This window comes from Bubalus bubalis, chromosome 3 (genome assembly GCF_019923935.1).
Source record: "Bubalus bubalis isolate 160015118507 breed Murrah chromosome 3, NDDB_SH_1, whole genome shotgun sequence".
NCBI lineage: Eukaryota > Metazoa > Chordata > Mammalia > Artiodactyla > Bovidae > Bubalus > Bubalus bubalis.
Genome location: NC_059159.1, coordinates 55867414 through 55888148, shown reverse-complemented (window position 1 = coordinate 55888148; position 20735 = coordinate 55867414). Strand labels below are relative to the sequence as shown.

The window sequence follows — 20735 nt, the reverse complement described above, 5'->3', positions numbered from 1 at the left end:
CCTATCTAAGACCATTGAGAATTAAACGCAATAGGTTTAAAACATTTCCCTGGCACATGGTAAATGGTCAAATAAATTGTTAGCCAATATAACTCTCAGAAACAAAATAAAACAAGCCAGGATTTTCTGGTAGAGAATTTAACTATTTTACCCATCTGTTGTATGGTCTGTGCTGTGAAAACACTGTCCAATATAAGCGCTTTTTAAAGTTTGTAGGATTTTGTGTTCTAAAACTACACTGTCAGGCATAGACATACGACTGCTGAGTACTTGAAATGTGTCCAGTCCAAATTAAAATGTGTTTTAAATGTAAAATTTACAATGAATTTTTAGGGTTTAAATACCATATATATATAATTAATAATTTTATACTGATTCCATGTTGAAATGATACTGTTTGGATCTATTAAGTTAAATATATCATGAAAATTAATTTCACCTATTTCTTTTTGCTTTTTTACTGTCACTACTAGGAATTTTTAAATGATGTAACACACTGTATTTCTATTGGACAGCTCTAAAAAATCAGCAGAAGTTACAGCTATCTTACTTCATCTTTAACCCCTCTATGACATTATGGAGAAATCTGCTTTGGATTTTCTAAATAAGTTCTGCAATTATTTTGTGTGTTTGTTTCAGAGAAAATGTCCATTTGCCCCTTGGAGTTTGGGAGAGGTGGGCAGAAAATCTCTCTATGTCAATAGCTCTAGCTTCTTAAAGAGCAACAATTACAACTTACGCTATATAATGTGGACTTTGTGCGTCCACATTCTGCTGAAAGTAGCAGAGAAAAACATTCCAGAGCCCCATGTCCAAGTTGTAATGAGTTCTAAGAGAAGAAAGTTCACAGTAATTGAAATGAAACGTTCAATCTCCAAATCACTAAAACGTTTTGGGAATCACACTCTCAAAGTCCTTGGGAAAACCTGAAAATAAGACGAGGGGTTGAGACCCAAGTGAATTTTGAGCCCTGAATCTTATTAAGACAGGTAAATTGCAACTTATGTTTTGAGTTTTTTTAATTAAAAAACATTTAATTATTAAAATATCTCTATATTACTTCTTTTGACGTTCCTAGCTGGAAACAAGTCAGCTGTGAGGTTGTTAGAAATCACAAGTCATTTATGATCAGCAAAGATAAATTTTATTAACTGCTATTCTTGGTTGCTCAGAGGATATTGGCTTACAATGCAAGGTTTATACATAAGTGACCTTGTTTTCTCCTTTGAAATTAAAGATAGGGTTGAAATTGACACCACTGAGTATATAATATATTTTTGAATGGAAGCTAAAACAGAGCATTTGTATCTGGGGCAAGAGATTTTTATTTTTTGATGGAAGAACACAAGGTATTTTATAAAAACAAGTATTTGATATATGTTTGTGTGCCTCTTAAGTATAACACAGACCAATGGGTTTAATAAAAATTATATAAACCTGTGCTAATTGAGAGTCTTCCGTGTACAGTTACTGGTGAGTGATGAGTTCCCCTCATGAAGAAAATCATACAGAACCAAGGGTACTATAGGAAGAGGCACCTAAGGCTAGTGGTAAACATCCTTCTACCACTGAGTTTAAATGATTATCTTATTGCCCCGTATTTCTCACCAGTGGAAACAAGGGAAATGCCAATGACAATAGAAAAGTTATCACTACATTGCAAAATAGCGTATCATTAGTAATGGGCAAGTGTATTTTTTTAAGTAAGCCAAATGAATCATTCCCTGGAAGTGTCAATAAAAAATTAAAACTAGTTTACATTTTACTCTTTTATATTTTTCAAGCTTTAAGCAATTTAGGCCCCAATTCACCAATTGCAAGGTAAAAGAAAAAAAATTAAGGCTAATAAGTAGTTGCCAATCAGTAGGTTAGATTCTGATGGTGAAGAAAATCCACTCGGTCTGATTATTACTTATCTCAGGATTTAAACAGTAACCGTAATTGTATTCTTTGAACACCAAGTTCCTGCCCCTCCCCCCGTTCCCACCCCAGCAGTTAATTAGCTGGGCAGGTCTTAGAACAAATACCCACTCAGAAACACTGGGTGGTAGAAATGCTGTTGATAATTAAGTACCACAATAGCATGGAGCCTATTTCAGGAGCCAAGTGGTCTTGCCCCAGCCGAACCGCTCACCACACACTCACAGACCCTCTATTATGCTGGCTATGTCTGCACAGAGGGATAGTTGCCTGACTGGAGAAGGGATCAACTGCAGTAAGAGTGAAAAGACCAAACCTCGCAAACAGGTCCCGGAGTTCCGGACTCAAGGGGAAAATATCCAGAGAGTAGAAGTAAAAGGAGAATGGATCCAAGAAGGGAAGTCACGGGCAGGAAAATTGATCACAGAATAGACGCTAACCTTTCTAGTTTCTCTGTCCAAACGAACCACCAACATAAGCTCACCAATCTTGTGCCAAATAGATAGCACTTAGAAAAGAGCAATACATAAAGAATAGGTTGATCTGCATTCCATTTGGGTTTAGAGGAAGTTCACCGAGTTGAAGGTTTTTAAGTTGGAACATCATCCCACCTCCCTGGATATCAGTTTATCTTTAAAAATAAGGGGGTTGAAAACGTTCTCATTCTGGGTAGAAAAAATAGGAATGAGATTCCCCACACAATCTCCAAGGTGTCAAAAAGCTTAACAGACACATCATTACTCAAGATAAAACTACACAGTCTAAATATGATTATCATATTTACCTGCTTTTCCTTAAAACATTAACTCAGTTTGTTAGGTTTGATTATCTAATGCTGAACAGACGCTTCTATTGGCAGTTATATAGGTCATTATTAATAGGGAGAAAAATGATTAAGTCAGCTGATTTGGCAGTCAATAAAGAAAATCTTTCAAGAGAGAGTGTTTTATTAAACTATTAAAAAATCCATAGGATAAAAATAATAAAAGGTTTGCTTGGTGAAATGGTTTGAAACCACTGGCTCAAGTTAGTACCTCTCCAACTCGTGCATGAAATTACCTCTAACGGAAGCAAGTGAGTAGGTATATTCCCAGGGGCACCTGGGAACTTAGCCTGGAAAAAAAAAGAGAGAAAGAGATCTGTAATCTTTCTTTTCTAATCTTCATTTTTTTAGGAATATGTTCCACTCTTCTCCATAAGAGAAGAGCTTGTTTTAACTTCTAAATAATTTGCTTTCATCAAAATCTGCCTAGAAAATTCAATGTTCCTGAAAGACAGACATATTTATTCTGAGACTTCAGAGATACCCACTGAACTCCAACAATACCACCACCATACTGTGTTGTAAGTCAGATGTCCCAGTTTGAGAAGCACATGTAGCTAAACCATCTTGGAAAACTTACTCGGCCATAAAATTCTCTGTATCTTTCTTGTTATTCTATGAAGAGGTGAATGCTTTTATTTTAAAGATTCGGAGTCCTTTTACCACTACAACTCAAATAGCATCAAGTCTACAGTCTAGGAATAGAGGCAAAGTCTAGAAGCAAAATGTGTTGTGCTAGGAAAAGCAGGAAAAATTTCAGGGGGAGCCAAGCACAGCTCAGGAGAAGCTGTCCATCTGAAATACCACCTGGAATTCACACCAGTAATAACTGTTGTGGATATTAAAAATTAATAGGGGGGATTTCATAGTATTAGAAAAATTTATTTTTATAAATCATGTGTCTCTCGCCCAAGTGTTGACGCATGCATGCAATTCAAACATCAGGCTCACAATAAAAGCTCCCTGAATGACTTAGCAAGGACAATTCCCCCATTTTGTCCATAATTTGGAGTAGAAGAAGGCGGGGGGAGTGGGTAAAGGGTGCAGTTACTGGGTCAATTAATCAACCTGAAAACTCTGACACAAACTCTGACGCCTAACCTATGTCTAAAAATACACAAACGTATACGAATTTGTTTTAAACTGTCAATGCCTATATTTAGGACCTTCCCAGCAAGGCTATAATGAGACTGTGTTTGAGGGCTTCAGTCATAGCAGACTCTACCATTAATCTGAAGTTAGTTAAATTAACAGCATTTAGTACTGACTTGTCAATCTCACTGCTTCAGGAAATTGCACCTTGAGGCTACTAATATTGCCAATTTTTCCACAGGAGTATGCGCCTGCGTGTGTGAATGTGTATTTTTTTTTTTCTCCAGAACCTCTGTGTTCATACAGCATCATTGCTTCCCTACACCCACAGCACTTACATTATCATTTATTCTGGCCTCCTTTAGCCTTCCCAAGGGGTTCTGCATAGTGTAGCTTCTCAGTGAAAGAGTTTTTTAGCTCTATATTTGTTTGTTTATTTTTCTGTCATGGCTCATGACTGAGGCTTTAAAAAAAGTGTGACAGTATTTAGAGTACATGATTGACTCTTACAGCAACGTGCATTAACCATGACAAACCTGCAGCAAAACACAGTCCTGAGTGTTCTAAACAGCAACTTTAAAAAGAAAGAAAAAACGAAAAAGACTCAACTAATTTTTCATTGACTTCATCTGTAAATAAATTTAGATTGATGGTAAGCAGGGGCAATAATAAATTAGTATTCATTTCCTGTAATTAACGCAAACATGCCTATTAACACACGACAATATGAATATATAACCACGTAATTTCCATTTCAAAATACACCTAAAATTTTTCACTTTGTGTTATCTTCATAATATTTTCCCTCTTAATTAGAAGAATAAAATGGTTAGATATCTTTCCCACCCACCAGGGGGAAATATTGTTTTGGTCACAGAGAGTGTCAAACACGTTTTGGTAACAGATGTGCAGAACCTGGTTCTGCTCTGTTATATTATTTGTGTGATCCTCTACCCTATGCATGCTAAGGTTCTCTTCTCTTATTTATCACTAACCAGGAAGAGCTCCACCAAAGTGGCCAAGTGACCACCTAGGCAGGCCCTCACATGCATGAGTGCCATGATTGGACAGCAAGAAGCAGACTCCCAATCTGACATAAGAATTTGAAATGTTCTGTCACTGACATGAACGTTCACTCACACAGGTTGGGTAAATAATATGATGTGAATCAAATAAAGATTATTACACACACTGAATTAAAAAAAAAATACCAAGCCTGACAACCTCTCTTGGCAAGAGGAGTTAGTCTAACTTGCTCTCTTGGGCACGGGCATCTCTAGAAATCATTCGGACAGTCAGAGCACAATTAAAGGGTAAAACTGATCAAAGATCACACCCAAGTCATCCAACCATCAGGACTCACTGGTTCTACTGTGGCAGCAACAGTGGAACACTTTGTTAACAATCCCCGGGTTGGGAAGATCCCCTGGCGAAGGGATAGGCTACCCACTCCAGTATTCTGGCCTGGAAAATTCCATGGACTGTATAGTCCATGGGGTCGCAAAGAGTCAGACACGACTGAGCGACTCTCACTTTGTTAGCAATAAATAAATTGACTAACAATAACAAAATTACCACTAAGTAAAATCCCTATGAGCTAGAAAGAGTATAAAAACAGAAGATTTCATCAGGTTCTACAAAAACAAAAAAACAGCAAAAACCAAAAACACATCTTCAGCAGAATGCAACTTGCCTCATGGATGACTTTCCTTAAGACCTTGCTAGTCCCACAAAGCTTTTGCCCGTAAGTGTTTGTACCTCTGAAGATCCTGGAAACAAGAACGTGCAACATGAAAGAGAAGTGGGCCTCTGCCAGCGGCATTCTAATGACCTCTGCTAGGCAGCTATTTGGGCCAGAGGGCACTGGGAATCTCTTAAACTGATATGTTTACCATTTAATCTAGTTGTGTCACCAATTAGACCTTATCACAGTAAGATAGCTAATAATGAATGTAGATTCCACTTTCCCCAGGCATTTTTAAAAACTCGTAGTAGACTCCCAGATACCCTGTCAACAAAGCAGAGTTTCCCCGGAAAGAAAAAGCGAGTCAGCCCATCTCTTTCCTTCCAGTTGTCAGCCTGGAAAGCCGATCTATGCACCTCAACACACTGGTGCAGGAAGCCCAGGAGAGGGTGAGCGAACTGTCTGCTCAGGTGGAGAATGAAGGATTCAGTCTGGACAACACAGAGAAAGAGAAACAGCTGAAAGCTTGGGAGTGGAGGTACCGACTCTACAGACGCATGAAGACAGGCTTTGAACATGCCAGTGAGTATAAGCAGAGGACTTGTTCGTTTAACTAGTCTGAACCCTGGTTTGAGACAGCAGGACTTCTTTCACTGATTTTTTGCCACTCGAGGGATCACGGATGGCCGTTGTCAGCCTCTTTGGAGCAGGGGTTCTGGGAGGCTGTCAAAGGGGCTTTTGTCTTGCTTGATTTTCTGGCTCCTGATAGGTTCTTTGACCACAGCCATGAGGCTTTAGTGCTGCTGGCTGCCCTCCATCGTGTCACACTCATCTAGCACTTTCCTCCCGCTACACCCTAATGTCTAATGACCTGGATGGTCTGATTCCCTAAGTGGCTTTATTTTGAGATGTGGAGGTGGAAAAATACTTGTTTGCCCATTTGTCCAGTTTCTGCTTCAAGTTCAAGATTAAGTTGTTTTCAACTCTCTACTATATACAGCTTATATAAACTGACCTTCAGAAACACAGCCAACAGAGAAGGGTAACCAACCTATGAATTACGCTTTTGTCTGCACTTCCATTCTCTTTACCAGTTCTTTTGTTAATTTAAGGAAAGCTTTGTTTCGGGATAATACTCCTTAGCATTGGAAGGCACAGCTTAGTGTCACCGTGATATAAAAATTCATATACAATCCAAACACTTGTGAAACATTAAACTCTTATTCCAAAAGGTGATCTTATTTAAACAACAAAAAAATTAGACTTGAAATGTTTAATATAAGGAAAAGCTCAGTTCCTTAATTTGGGAACTATCTGCCTCTGCTTCGTGATAAACACCAAAGGCAGAGAAATTCTTGTTTTCTGTAGTATCGTATTCTAACTACCAAATCTAGGCCTAATCCTTTCTCTTGAAGCAAATAGCTTAAGTAACATTAATGAAAGGTTGCTTTTAATATTAACAATCCCTTTAGTAATGCTAATAACATGCTTTAAATAAAAAGCATTTCAATAATTGTTGAAATTATTTTCAGCAACTGTTTCAATAAATGCATTTACCATTGTACCTCATTTAGGATAGATTAATACTAGAATTAATACTAGAATCATCAAATCATTAACTTGATGCCATTTTAAAATTTTTTTCTAAATTAAAAAACATCTTCTGGGTGTCAAAAAGTACCCTGAGTAACAGAAGTCCTTTAAAACCTGGGGTTAGTGGACATGACATTTGCCCACAAAGTCTTTCTTAGAAAAATAGTATGTGATGTCATCGGAGGCAGAGAGAGAGCAAGTCAAGTTAGCATTCCATACTGGGAAGAGCCCAGAATTGGGCATCTGAAGCCATGGACTTTCATCCTAGCTTTATATTTACTGTGTTCTTGAACCAGTAATTCGGCCTCTTTGGGTTGAAGTTTCCTCATCCTAAAAGTGTGGATGTGGTTACTCATTCTTTCTACCCAACAGGGTTGCAAAAAGGCTCCAGTGAAATGATTTACATGAAAGTAGTCTCTACCTACAATATTGATTCCTGCTAACACTTTCTGACCTCCTCTCCACTGGTCCAGCCCAATCTTCTATTGTGTTTCTAAGACACTTTGAGAAGGCTTAACTGGTATTATTTACCCCTTCAGAAGATGTTCTAATGCTCAAATAAGACCACGATGGCAACAAATAAAGGCCATTGAGGCTTCTAATGAAAATGCTCAAAGGCAAAAGCTATTAGGCTCTACAAACAAATGTCTCCATCGTGTGTGTTTCAGGGTATCCTTTGAAGAGACAGGAACATTGTTTGAAAAGGATTTGCTCTGTTAAGATCCTTGTGTTTCTCCTTCTGTCCCAGGAGCCCCCGAAGCACCAAGCAGTGCTTGTCTCACGGTAACCAGCAGCACATCACTCACTGCCAGCTTTCAAGAGCCTCTTAGTGTTAACGCAGCTGTAGTAACCAGATATAAAGGTACTGGATTCCAAATATTTTTGTCACTGCTTCTCCTTAAAATACAAACTGCTGTTTGAGGATCAATTGCACATTTTGCATGTTTTTTTTTTCTGCTGAAAAGATTTTTTTCATCCCATTTACTTTTTCAAGCTGAAGTATTTCCATAGGCATTCACACAGAGAGTGATAAGGTGATGGAGAGTGTCACAGACTAATAGTATTAATATTTCATTCTTGCTTGCAGAGCAAGCACCTCCTCTGTGTAGAGCATTCACTTGTGGACAGTTCTGAGTAGGACACGCTAAAGAAGCCGCCTCTGTCTACAGGGCTCAGAGGTTAAAGATATAGCACATACTGAATAGGGGGCATATGAATTAGTAGCTGTAATAGCAGGTAACTAGGGTTGATAATTAAAACAACAATAATATTGGAGGTCAGAGAAGGAGGAGGGATGGTTAAATGATAGAATTGGAAAGGCCCCAGTGAAGCAGTGGCAACTGGGCCTGGCTTTTAAGGATGCCTGAGATTTGAGCCAGAGATATTCGAAGGAAAGTAACTCCAAGTGAAGGGAACAGTGAGCACACATACAAAAGCAAGAACATTCCAGAACAAGTAGAGGAGAGCAAGGGAGCTTGCAGTGCAGTAGCTCCAGGACAGAGTTCATGAGAAGAAGCAGTGAAATATACAATTGGAAAGTGGAACTAGGGTTAGAAGGGAGGGATAGAATGAGGCTTGAAATCAAGATTAAGGAATTTAGACTTGATCTGATGAACTCTGCAGACCACTGAATAAGATAGGGACTAAATCAGAGCTAGATTTTTCAAACATTCAAGTTCCAACACTGTGTGTGATGTAGCTTCCCAGGTGGCAGTAGTGGTAAAGAACCCACCTGCCAATGTAGGAGCATGAAATACACGGGTTCAATCCCTGGGTCAGGAATATTCCCTGGGGAGGGCATGGCAACCCACTCCAGTATTCTTGCCTGGAGAATCCCATGAACAGAGGAGCCTGGCGGGCTACAGTCTATAGGGTCGCAGAGAGTCGGACACGACTGAAGTGACTTAGCACGCACGCACATTCAGTGTATTGGAAGACATGTGGATTTGGAATAAGGAAATAAATTAGGAAGCTATTATATTCAGGAGAGAGGTCGTGACAGCCTGACCTCACTGCTATAGTAGCCCTGGGAAAGGAGAGAGCCCACAGGAGAAAGATTTTACGGAGATGCTATGAGGATAACAGCCAAGGCTTACGTAGTGCTTACCACGCTCCAGGCACTGTGTAAAGCCTTTACATGTATTAACTCTATTCCTCACAACAACCTTATAAGGTAGGTGCTGTTATGGTTCCCATTTGCAGATGAGAAAACTGAAGCAATGAAATGATGAACTTACCTCAAGACTCACAGTGGAGCCAGAAATATCACATTATGTTGACTCTTGAATGTGATGGACAAAAAAGAAAGAAATCTATTTTCCTGATTCAGGAGGACGTATGAAAATTCCCTGAACAATTCTAAAACTTGATAAGACTCTCCACACATATTCTGAAATGCCAGGCCACAAGGCTGAATTTCTGTGTTCAGGTCACTGCAATTCCCATGGACCACAAAAATGTCCAAGTAGTGTATGCTTCCTTTCTCCTTCTAGGGCCTGTTCCCAGGAGGACTTTCTACGTCTCCAAATTACCCACAATTTGTAGCTTTCTGAGTTACTTGGAATTTTCCAGATATCTCCACTATTTTTTATATCTTAGGTAAAACAGCATTGAACTGTTTATCACTTTGGGTTTTCTGTATCAAGCTAAGAGAGGGCAGCCTGAGGAAACAGCAGATAAATGAGACCACCAAGAATGGCTGCCCACAGCCATCCTTCAATTCAATTCTGATACTTTCTGTTGGATGCCAAGATTTTCTGAAATTCAGAGCAAGTGTTTGCAAGCAATGTTAGACATGACATTTTCCTTTCTTTCTACCTCCCTCCAGCCCAGGGCTTTGATAAAGAGTTTCATCAATGCTGCCCAACTTGACATTTTCTTCTTACTTTTGATTAGTGTGCTATCAGGAGCTAATTAATCCAGACTGTCAGCTATTTAATGCCCAACCATAATGCCAGCAAATTCAATCAACATTCACATATTAACACGTATCGTCTCAGGAGACTTGCATTTGGGTGAAGTTGAAATGAAAGGTCACAAATGGGTTTTGTTAGAGACTGGAGAGGCTTAATTAAGTATTATAAATAGAATTGTCTGTTGCATTATGGAGTAGGTTTCCTTGTGTTAATTTATAAGGTCATAAATTGAGTCCTTAACCTGACCACTCTCAAGGGTTATTTAAAACAGCTGCCAGCTTACTGTTGGAGAAGGCAATGGCACCCCACTCCAGTACTTTTGCCTAGAAAATCCCATGGACGGAGGAGCCTGGTAGGCTATGGTCCATGGGGTCGCTAGAGTCAGACACGACTGAGCGACTTCACTTTCACTTTTCACTTTCATGCATTGGAGAAGGAAATGGCAACCCACTCCAGTGTTCTTGCCTGGAGAATCCCAGGGACGGGAAGCCTGGTGGGCTGCCGTCTATGGGGTCGCACAGAGTTGGACACGACTGAAGCGACGTAGTAGCAGCTTACTGTACCTAGAGACAGCAGGACAGTTTTTAATTCAGCGTTGAAGTAATTAATTATGGAAATACTAACAAAACTACACTGAGACAAGGCTAACTGTTTTCTTTGCATTTAAAAAGAAGAAGAAACAATTAAGAAATCCACAAAATGAAGTGACAGTTATTTAATTGGTTAGAGGGAAGGTTTAACCCTGCAGTATTTAGGGTTTGGCAAAAACATATTGCTCTCCAGAACTTTTGGGTTCAGCAAAACCTCAAGCCTATTTTGACAACTGGATATTTTCCCCCTTCATGCTTAAGCCAGTTTTTGAAAGAAAATCTGAATCCTTCTGTTGCTTCTTATTTACATTCAACTCATCAACATGTCGGAGAAGGCAATGGCACCCCACTCCAGTACTCTTGCCTGGAAAATCCAATGGGCGGAGGGGCCTGGTGGGCTGCAGTCCATGGGGTCGCTAAGAGTCGGCACGACCGAGCAGCTTCACTTTCACTTTTCACTTTCCTGCATTGGAGAAGGCAATGGCAACCCACTCCAGTGTTCTTGCCTGGAGAATCCCAGGGACGGGGGAGCCTGGTGGGCTGCCGTCTATGGGGTCACACAGAGTCGGACACGACTGAAGTGACTTAGCAGCAGAAGCAGCACCAACATGTGGTTTTTTGTTTTGTTTTTTGTTTTCAAAAAACATTCACTGATATCCAGAAATCTATTAGAGAGCATCTCTTTATACACCAGGCCAACAGGCATCACAACTTGGAGATTAAAGGCATCCATTTCAGCTCAAAACCCAGAAAACGATCTTGAGTGAGACTCTGTAGACTCTCTGCCTGCATGTTCCTTGAAAACAGTAAAATGGAGCTCAGAGAGCTAGTCTATTTCTAGGTGTTTCTTCCTTGCATTCCAAGAGTGCTTACATCTTTTGGTCCCATCTCACCAGTTTTCATGGCTTACAGAGCAAAACAAGAGTTATTTCAGATGCTCTGATGCTTTGGACAAGTGCCAGAACTTCGTTCCACATTTTCTCCTTGCTGCCTTGGGTGACCTACCCGGAGCTCTCATTTGCAGAGGATATGTCATTTCCCAGCAGTCCCAAAGCAGAAAATTATTTCAAAAGTGACTTTACTGCCCTTTGCAGGGCTGAGGGTGGATAGGACAGCATCCTTTAACAGGTGCGGTGCAGCATCTGTTTTCCATCTACAGGATGATTCATTTTCTAGCTTTTTTTTAAAAAAGCAGGCCTTGAAGTGGTGACACTTTGCAATCTGCCAATGACAAGATGCTGTGGCTGCTTCAGTGCATGTGGGCAGTACCTTGGTTTGGATGACGTCCTTCCCCACCTCTCTTCCCATCTTGTTCCCTAAGAGATTAGAAACTGCCTCCCTGATTCCTTCCTACAAAGGCTTGAATAGCAAATTATTGAACTGCTCCTCATTTCATGGCATTTTCAAAAATAAATAAAAAAGCACTTTTTCCCGCAGAGACTGCCAGGACCTTTCGGGAGTTGGTAGCGTATCTGCTTCTTCAAAGACCAGGCTGGTGCTTCTGCCAACCACTTCCTCCGGTTTCTTTCTCAGAAGGAGAGGAAGCCAAAGCATTCCAGAGAGATGTCTGGGGGCACTGCAGCTTCTAGGAGGGAAGGTCCACCATCTGCACATTAAAACCCTCAGGGTTGATAATTTACAATGATAGTGTGAACTTGATTATGATTTGATCACTTAGGCCGTCTTTTCATAAGACTTAAGAAAAATCTGACTTCACAAGACTTGGGTACACACTGCTCAGTACTTTATACTATTTTTTACCCCTTCTATTTTTTTCCTCCTATATGTTGTAATTGGAAAGATACTTGTCTAAATAGAAAAATATATTGCATAGGAAATATAATTATTTTCCATGTTTAATTAATTGAAGAATTGATCTGATCATAAGCATGAGGGGACTACTTTACTTTACTTTACTACATTACTAGACTGAAGTGATATCATTCCACAAAGTGATATTTATAGCTTTATTTAGCTTGTTTGGGCAGAAGTGAAGCCTTAAGTATGCAATGAAAGCAACTCAGAGAGGCAGAAGTTGTTACATCCAGAGGACATACAATGCAATGCATTAACTTTTTGCACACAAGTGAAAATGTGGAAGCAAGTTGAGTGACATGTATGATGAGGAAAAACAGAAGATCCAGTGAGAGTGACAGAATGCCTACACTACTCAAAAGTCATTTCTTCTAAGCTGCGATAGCCTTTGTATCCTAGTCCATCATTCCTCCACTAGTAACTCAGTAGTCAGCATCCAGCCAGCTTACTCTCCAACCAACCTGTAAAGTTTTCTGTAGTAACATATGTCGTGAATCATATCCTTTCTGCACTGTCTTCATTTAGAAAAAAAAAAATCTAACTTTCAAAACACACAGTCCAGAATTACACAAAAGAAAAAATCAAATAAATATCAAGTGATGTCATTTACACATGGAATCTAAAAAAGAAAAATGATACAAAGGTACTTATTTACCAAACAGAAACAGACTCACAGACTTAGAGAAGGAACTCACGGTTACTGGGGGGACGTTGGGGGCAAGGGATAGTCAGGGAGTCTGGGATCAACAGGTACACTCTGCTGTATTTAAAATGGATAACCAACAAGGTCCTACTGTGTAGCACAGGGAACTCTGCTTGGTGTTACGTGGCAGCCTGGATGGGAGGGGAGTTTGGGGGAGGATGGGTGCATATATATGTGTGACTGAGTCCCTTTGTTGTCCACTTGAAACTATTACAATATTGTTGATTGGCTATACTCCAATTTAAAATTAAAAGTTTAAAAAAATAAATAAAAGTTTAAGACTTTAAAAATTTAAGAAAAAGTTGAGATTTACCCTTTTCTCAAGGTTACATCTCTATCACCAAGTTATCCTCTGTTATGAGTTTAATGTGTAGACTTACAAAACCTTTCTTGATGTATGTGCACATATGTGTATATACACCCAGATGTGTAGTATTGTTTGTGTACTCTAAGATAAAATCATGCTCTTTGTCTAGTTACACAGTTAGATGTTTTTTCAGTTCAACAATATACATGTCAGTGTGTTTGGATATTCATCCTTTTAAATAGTTATATAATATTCCTATTCCATAGACAGAGGGATCATAGTGTATTTAATCATTTGCCCACTGATGAATATAGGTGGTTTCAATTTTTTTCCTATTTTACAATGTTTCAGCCCTTGTATATGTCTCTTTTACCTGTGGAAATATTTTTTCCTGGGATTTTAAACTGGAAGTGGAAATATTTATATAGTCCCATACTCTGTCTCACTGCCTATACCTATGCTAATACCATATAATAATGTCATAGTATATTTTAACATCTGGTGTGGCAATATCCCATGGATGGAGGAGCCTAGTAGGCTGCAGTCCATGGGGTCGCTAAGAGTAGGCACGACCGAGCAGCTTCACTTTCAGTTTTCACTTTCATGCATTGGAGAAGGAAATGGCAACCCACTCCAGTGTTCTTGCCTGGAGAATCCCAGGGACGGGGGAGCCTGGTGGGCTGCCGTCTGTAGGGTCACACACAGTCGGACATGACTGGAGCAACTTAGCAGCAGCAGCAGCAGCATGGCAATATGTTCCTCCAAGATGAATTTTTAAACTGCATCATATTCCTAAATTAATTTGGAGAGACTTCTCACCCATGACATATATTTCCAACAAAGCTGAGTTTTACATTTTCAGGAAAGTTTAATAGCTATTTATTTATTGATCTTCATTCCTGTAAAGTTTCGTGCTGAATGTATTTTTACAGTTCATTATAAATGAACTCTCTTTTCAAGATATTTTCTAATGGGCTATTGTGGTACAGTTGAAGAACTCTTGCTAATTTTAGAACAATCTTTAGTTGACTGCTTTACTAAACTTAGATAGCCTCTTTCGTCCCAATAGATTGTCTTGCATCTCATGAATTTTGTCATTTCATCTTCAAGAAAGGATCATTTTGTCCCTTCCTTTCTAATACTTTTCATTTCTTTTCAGATATCACTTTATTAACTAGAATCAATATGAGTTCTAGTTCCCACTATATTGCATATAGTAACTAGAATAGTAGGTATTCTTCTCTCTTACCTTCTTTGTCAACATGTATCTAATATTTTACTATTAAGTATGATGTCTACTGTAATTTTCTGGTAGATACCTTTTGCAAAGTTATGAAAGTTTAGTTTAGATTATGATTATTGATAGAGTGGTGAACACAATTTTTAAATATCGTCTGTGGTTAGAGCCCCTTTAGAACCTCAAAAGTCATATATTTGTGAGTTTCCTTTTAGAATTTTGATTATTTGTCTGTTTTATTGGTTTGTTTGAAAAATTGACTTTTTGATTCATAAAGTCTATTATTGCTTATTTTCTATTTTATTAATTCGTGGCTTTATCTTTGCCAATTCTATTGCTTTCTGTGGGTTTACTTTAATGTTTCTTTCCTAGTTTTGTGGTGTTTTTTTATTTGAAGGCTTAATTTACTTGTTTATGTGTCTTCATTTCTAATTCATGGATTTTAAGCTATAATTTATCCCCTGATTAATATTTTGTCCATATCCAAAAAGTTTAAAATGTATTGCTATAATGATCATTTATTTATAAATAATCTGTAATATGTTTCATTTCCACTTGAATCAAAGTTTTTAGATGAGTCACCTTAAACTTGTAACTGGCCATACATTTTTACTATGGTTTATTGTTAATTTATAATTTTATTCTATTATAATAAGAACATTTTAAAATGTGGACTGTATTCTGTTGAGATTTTTTTTTTTTTATTCCTACTTGTTGCTAACCAATGAATCAGTGGATATATGTACCACACTTGGTGTTTGAAATGCAGACAATTCCACTGGGTATAAAGTGTGAATGTGTGTGTGTTATTTAAATCCCTGTCTTTTTCTAAAGTACTTGTCCCTTTGATCTTTGATCTCTGAGAAGCTGTTTTATTTGTCTTGCCTAATACCCTCAGTTTCTGTTTATGATTAATATTGCTTTCTATGTTTTCATTTGCCTTCTGTCTTTTTGTATTTCTTTTATTTTCAACTTTCCATGACATTTGAAATACCTTTGTCTCTTGTAAAAAAGTATAGAAACAAATTCATATACTCTGAGAGTCTCTTTCTATACACTTTTAATTTTTTTGTCCCAAGTGATGTATCCTTATAAGAATAGGATTAAAAGGCAAATTTGCGTGAAAAAACAGCCATTACTTGCTCCATTTTTACCATCCTTCTTCCCCTCAGAGCCAGCCACCTTTAACTCCTCTACTACTCATGGTTATGCTATGCTAAGTCACTTCAGTCGTGTCCAGCTCTGTGCGACCCCATAGACGGCAGCCCACCTGGCTCCTCTGTCCCTGGGAATTCTCCAGGCAAGAACACTGGAGTGGGTTGCCATTTCCTTCTCCAATGCATGAAAGTGAAAAGTGAAAGTGAAGTCGCTTAGTCGTGTCCGACTCCTAGCCACCCCATGGACTGCAGTCCACCAGGCTCCTCCGTCCATGGGATTTTCCAGGCAAGAGTACTGGAGTGGGGTGCCATTGCCTTCTCCACTCATGGTTACACGTCTTCTTTAATTAATATGCTTCTATCACTATTTTTTATCAATTGCAGGTTTTATGTATGCAATAGAACTAAAACAGAATTTAACTCTCATTATACCACACACTTTCTTATTCTCTCAATTTAATTATATTTCCATTTTTAGTTAAGGCAACAATGTTTATATACACTATTAGCTTTTGACATTCCAAAATAAAGTATTAATGGCATATTTGATTATATTTCCTTCCCTATGTATTTTTTCTCAATTCTCTAATTTTCTTTTTCTCTTTCTTACCCTACTTCAGTTCAGTTCAGTTCAGTCACTGAGTCGTGTCTGACTCTTTGCGACCCCATGAACGGCAGCACACCAGGCCTCCCTGTCCATCACCAACTCCCGGAGTTTACCATTATTTTATTCAAAATTAATTTCAAACAGTCCTTTCAGAGTAGTATCTATTTCCCCAAGAGTGGTATTTACTTTCCCTCTCAGAATACTCTCTGCTCATGTTCCACTGTATAATAATAGCTCATTAGGTTTCCATTAGGGAAAGGCTCATTCAAATCACAATGAAATATTACTGCATGTATATTACAGTAGCAAAAACTCAGCACCAAATGACTAGAATGCAGAGATATCAGGTCACCCATACATTGCTAGTGGGAATGTAAAATGATACAGGCACTTTGAAAAACAGTTTGACAATTTCTTCAAAAACTAAACATGAAACTACCATTCATCCTACCAATTGCATTACTAGGCATTTATCCTACAAATTTTGTGTTTATGTAAAATCCTGTATATAATGTTTGTAGCAGCTTTATTTGTAATTGTCCCAAACTGCAACAGTTCAGATGTCCTTCAACAGGTGAATGACTAAACAAACTACGGTACATTCAAGCCATGGAATAATACTCAGCAATAAAAAGGAACAAAATTATTGATATACTCAACAACCTGGGTGAATCTCCAGAGATGTATGCTGAGTAAAAAGCCAATCCACAAAAGCTTCATAGTATATCATTCCATTTATATGGCACTCTTGAAATAACAAAATTAGAAAAGTGAAGAACAGATTAGTGGTTGCAGGAATTAATGAGGAAATAAGGAGGAGATAAATGAATATGCATGACTCACTTTTTTGTTTTCTAATGAATTGATATATTCTGGCATACTTATTGCCTGGAGACTCCCATGCACAGAGGAGCCTGGTGGGCTGCAGTCCATGGGGTTGGGAAGAGTCGGATACGACTGAGCGAGTTCACTTTCACTTTTTACTTTCATGCATTGGAGAAGGAAATGGCAACCCACTCCAGTGTTCTTGCCTGGAGAATCCCAGGAACGGAGGAGCCTGGTGGGCTGCCGTCTATGGGGTCGCACAGAGTAGGACACGGCTGAAGCGACTTAGCAGCAGCAGCAGCATACTTATTTACCTTTTAAGAGATTTGGAGAGAAAAGGGGTAGGCAAACATGCGTCAGTTTAGCATCTTAATTCAATCTCCAAGTCACTTCTCTTTCTTAGCCAGACTGTATGCTCAGTAAACATTACCTAATACTAACATTATCCTAAGCCAACATACTAATGAAATCATAACTGCTATTTCAAAAAGTTATGTGAGCTAGGTGAGGACAAACTTGAAACCGGTTTTTACTCAGCTAGTGAAAGATTATTCCTAACATTGATGTCTTCTTCTTGTTATATTTGGAAAATGATAGACCCTTAGAGTAATGAGTTTGGGGAACATTTTTCTCTGATGTATGAGGTGTTTGTTGAAGGCAGAAATCTTGGTTTTCACTTTTCCCTTCACATCCTACATTCCAGCAGCCTTGACCTTCTTTCTGATCCTAAACCATTTCCCCCCACTGTGAGTTCTTTACACATGATGATCCCTCTACCAAATACAATAACGATGGAAGATGTAAACAACCCACTCACATTGATAGGCAGATCTTCCAGACATAAAATCAATAAACCAACAGAGATCCTAGGTGATACAACAGAACAGTTAGACTTATGATATTTTCAGAACATTATATCCAAAAAACCCAGAATATATACATTCTTTTCAAGTGCTGTACATGGAACCATCTCTAGGACTGACTATATACAAGGACATAAAATATAAAATATCCCTTCAATGACTTTAAGAAGGTAGAAATCATTTCAAACAGCTTTACAGATCACAGCAGCATGAAACTAAAAACCAACCACAGAAAGAGAAACAAAGAAAAAAAATTACATGGAGACTAAACAATAAACTACTGAAAAACCAATGGGTCAATGATGTAATCAAAGAGGAATTAAAAATATGTTGAGACAAGTAACAATGAAAACACAATCCTACAAAATCTATGAGATGCAGCAAAAGTAGATCTCAGAGGAAAGTTCATAGCAATCCAGACCTTCCTCAGAAAAAAAAAAAGGAAGAAAAATTCCAAATAAAATCCTAACATACCATTTAAAAGAATTAGAAAAAGAAAAAAAGCAAAACCTAAAGACAGCAGAAGGAATAATAAAGATCAGAGAGGAAGTGAATAAAACAGATATTTTTAAAAAGTTGCTGAGTTGCTAAGTCTCCCTCCACTCTTTGTGACCCCATGGACGGCAGCATTCCAGGCTTCCCTGTCTTTCACTATCTCCCAGAGTTTGCTCAAATTTCTGTCCATTGAGTCAAAGATGCCATGCAATCATCTCACCCTCTGCCATCCCCTTCTCCTCCTACCATCAAACTTTCCTAGGATCAGGATCTTTTCCAGTGACTCAGCAGTTCCCATGAGGTGGAAACTTCGGCTTCAGCATCAGTCCTTCCAATGAATACTCAGGGTTGATTTCATTTAGGACTGACTGATTTGATCTCCTTGCAGTCCAAGGGACTCTCAAGAGTCTTCTCCAACACCACAGTTCAAAAGCATCAATTCTTTGGCTCTCAGTCTTCTTTAAGGTCCAACTCTCACATCCATACATGACTACTGGAAAAATCATAGCTTTGACTATATGGAACTTTTTTGTCAAAGTGATGTCTCTGCTTTTTAATACATAGTCCAGGTTTATCATAGTTTTTCTTCCAAGGACCAAGTGTCCTTTAATTTTTGTGGCTCTAGTCACCATCAGAAGTGACTTGGAGCCCAAAAAAGTAAAATCTGTCACTGTTTCCACTTTTTCCTCATCTATTTGTCATGAAATGATGGGTCCAGATGCCATGATCTTAGTTTTCTGAATGTTGAGTTTTAAGCCAGCTTTTTCATTTTTCTCTTTCACCCTCATCAAGAGGTATTTTAGTTCCCCTTCACTTTCTGCCATTAGAGTGGTGTCATCTGCATATCCAAGGTTGTTGATATTTCTCCCAGCAATCTCGATTCCAGCTTGTGATTCATCCATCCCTGCATTTCACGTGATGTACTCTGCACAGAAGTTAAATATAAGTTATACAGCCTTCATGTACTCCTTTCCCAATTTTGAACCAGTCCATTGTTCCATGTCTGGTTCTAACTGTTTTTTCTTGTCCTGCATACAGGTTTCTCAGGAGTCAGGTAAAGTGGTCTGGTATTCCTAACTCGTTAAGAATTTTCCACAATTTGTTGTGATTCACAGAGTCAAAGGCTTTAGCATAGTCAATGAAGCAGAAGTAGATGTTTTTTCCCTGGAATTCTCTTGCTTTTTCTATGATCCAGTGGGTGTTGGCAATTCAGTCTCTGATTCCTCTGCTTTTTCTAAATCCAGTTTGTACATCTGGAATTCTCAGTTCATGTACTATTGAAGCCTAGCTTGAAGAAGTTTGAGTATTATCTTGTTAGCATGTGAAATGAGCACAATTGTATGATAGTTTGAACATTCTATGGCCTTGCCTCTCTTTGTGATTGGAATAAAAACTTTTTCCAGTCCTGTGGCCACTACTGAGTTTTCCAAATTTCCTGGCATATTGAGTGCAGCACTTTCACAGCATCACCTTTTAGGATTTGAAATGGCTCAGCTGGAAATCCATTACCTCCTCTAGCTTTGTTCATAGTAATGCTTCCTAAGGCCTACCTTACTTCATACTCCAGGATGTCTGGCTCTATGTAAGTGGCCTCATCATCATGGTTATCCAAGTCATTAAGAAGGTTTTTGTATACTTCTTCTGTGTATTCTTTCCACCTCTTCTTAATTTCTCCTGCTTCTATTAGGTTCTTATTATTTATGTCCTTTATTATGCCATTCTTTGCATGAAATTCCCTTGGTAGTCTCTTGAAGAGAGCTCTAGTCTTTCCCATTCTATTGTTTTCCTCTATTTCTTTGAACTGTTCACTTAAGAGGGTGTTCTTATCTCTCCTTGCTATTCTTTGAAACTCTTGTATTCAGATGGGTATAGCTTTCCTTTTCTCCTTTGCATTTAGCTTCTCTTCTTTTTTTTTTAATATAAATTTATTTATTTTAATTGGAGGCTAATTACTTTACAGTATCGTATTGGCTTTGCCATACATTGACATGAATCCGCCACATGTGTAAGGCCTCCTCAGACAACCACTTTGCCTCTTGCATTTCCTTTTCCTGTGGATGATTTTAGTCACTACCTCCTGTACAATATTATGAACCCCCATCCATAGTT

The 20735-nt window shown here is 38.5% G+C and overlaps 1 protein-coding gene across 1 annotated transcript in view; it reads left to right on the top strand.

Annotated features, from left to right (window-relative positions):
- The window catches only part of ANKFN1 (ankyrin repeat and fibronectin type III domain containing 1), a 190422-nt gene that overhangs the window by 34943 nt on the left and 134744 nt on the right, over positions 1–20735 (top strand). Inside the window, exons 4-5 of the mRNA XM_006076245.3 lie at positions 5907–6101; positions 7861–7974. Coding sequence (XP_006076307.1) covers positions 5907–6101; positions 7861–7974 — 309 coding nt within the window. The remainder of the gene's footprint in view (positions 1–5906; positions 6102–7860; positions 7975–20735) is intronic.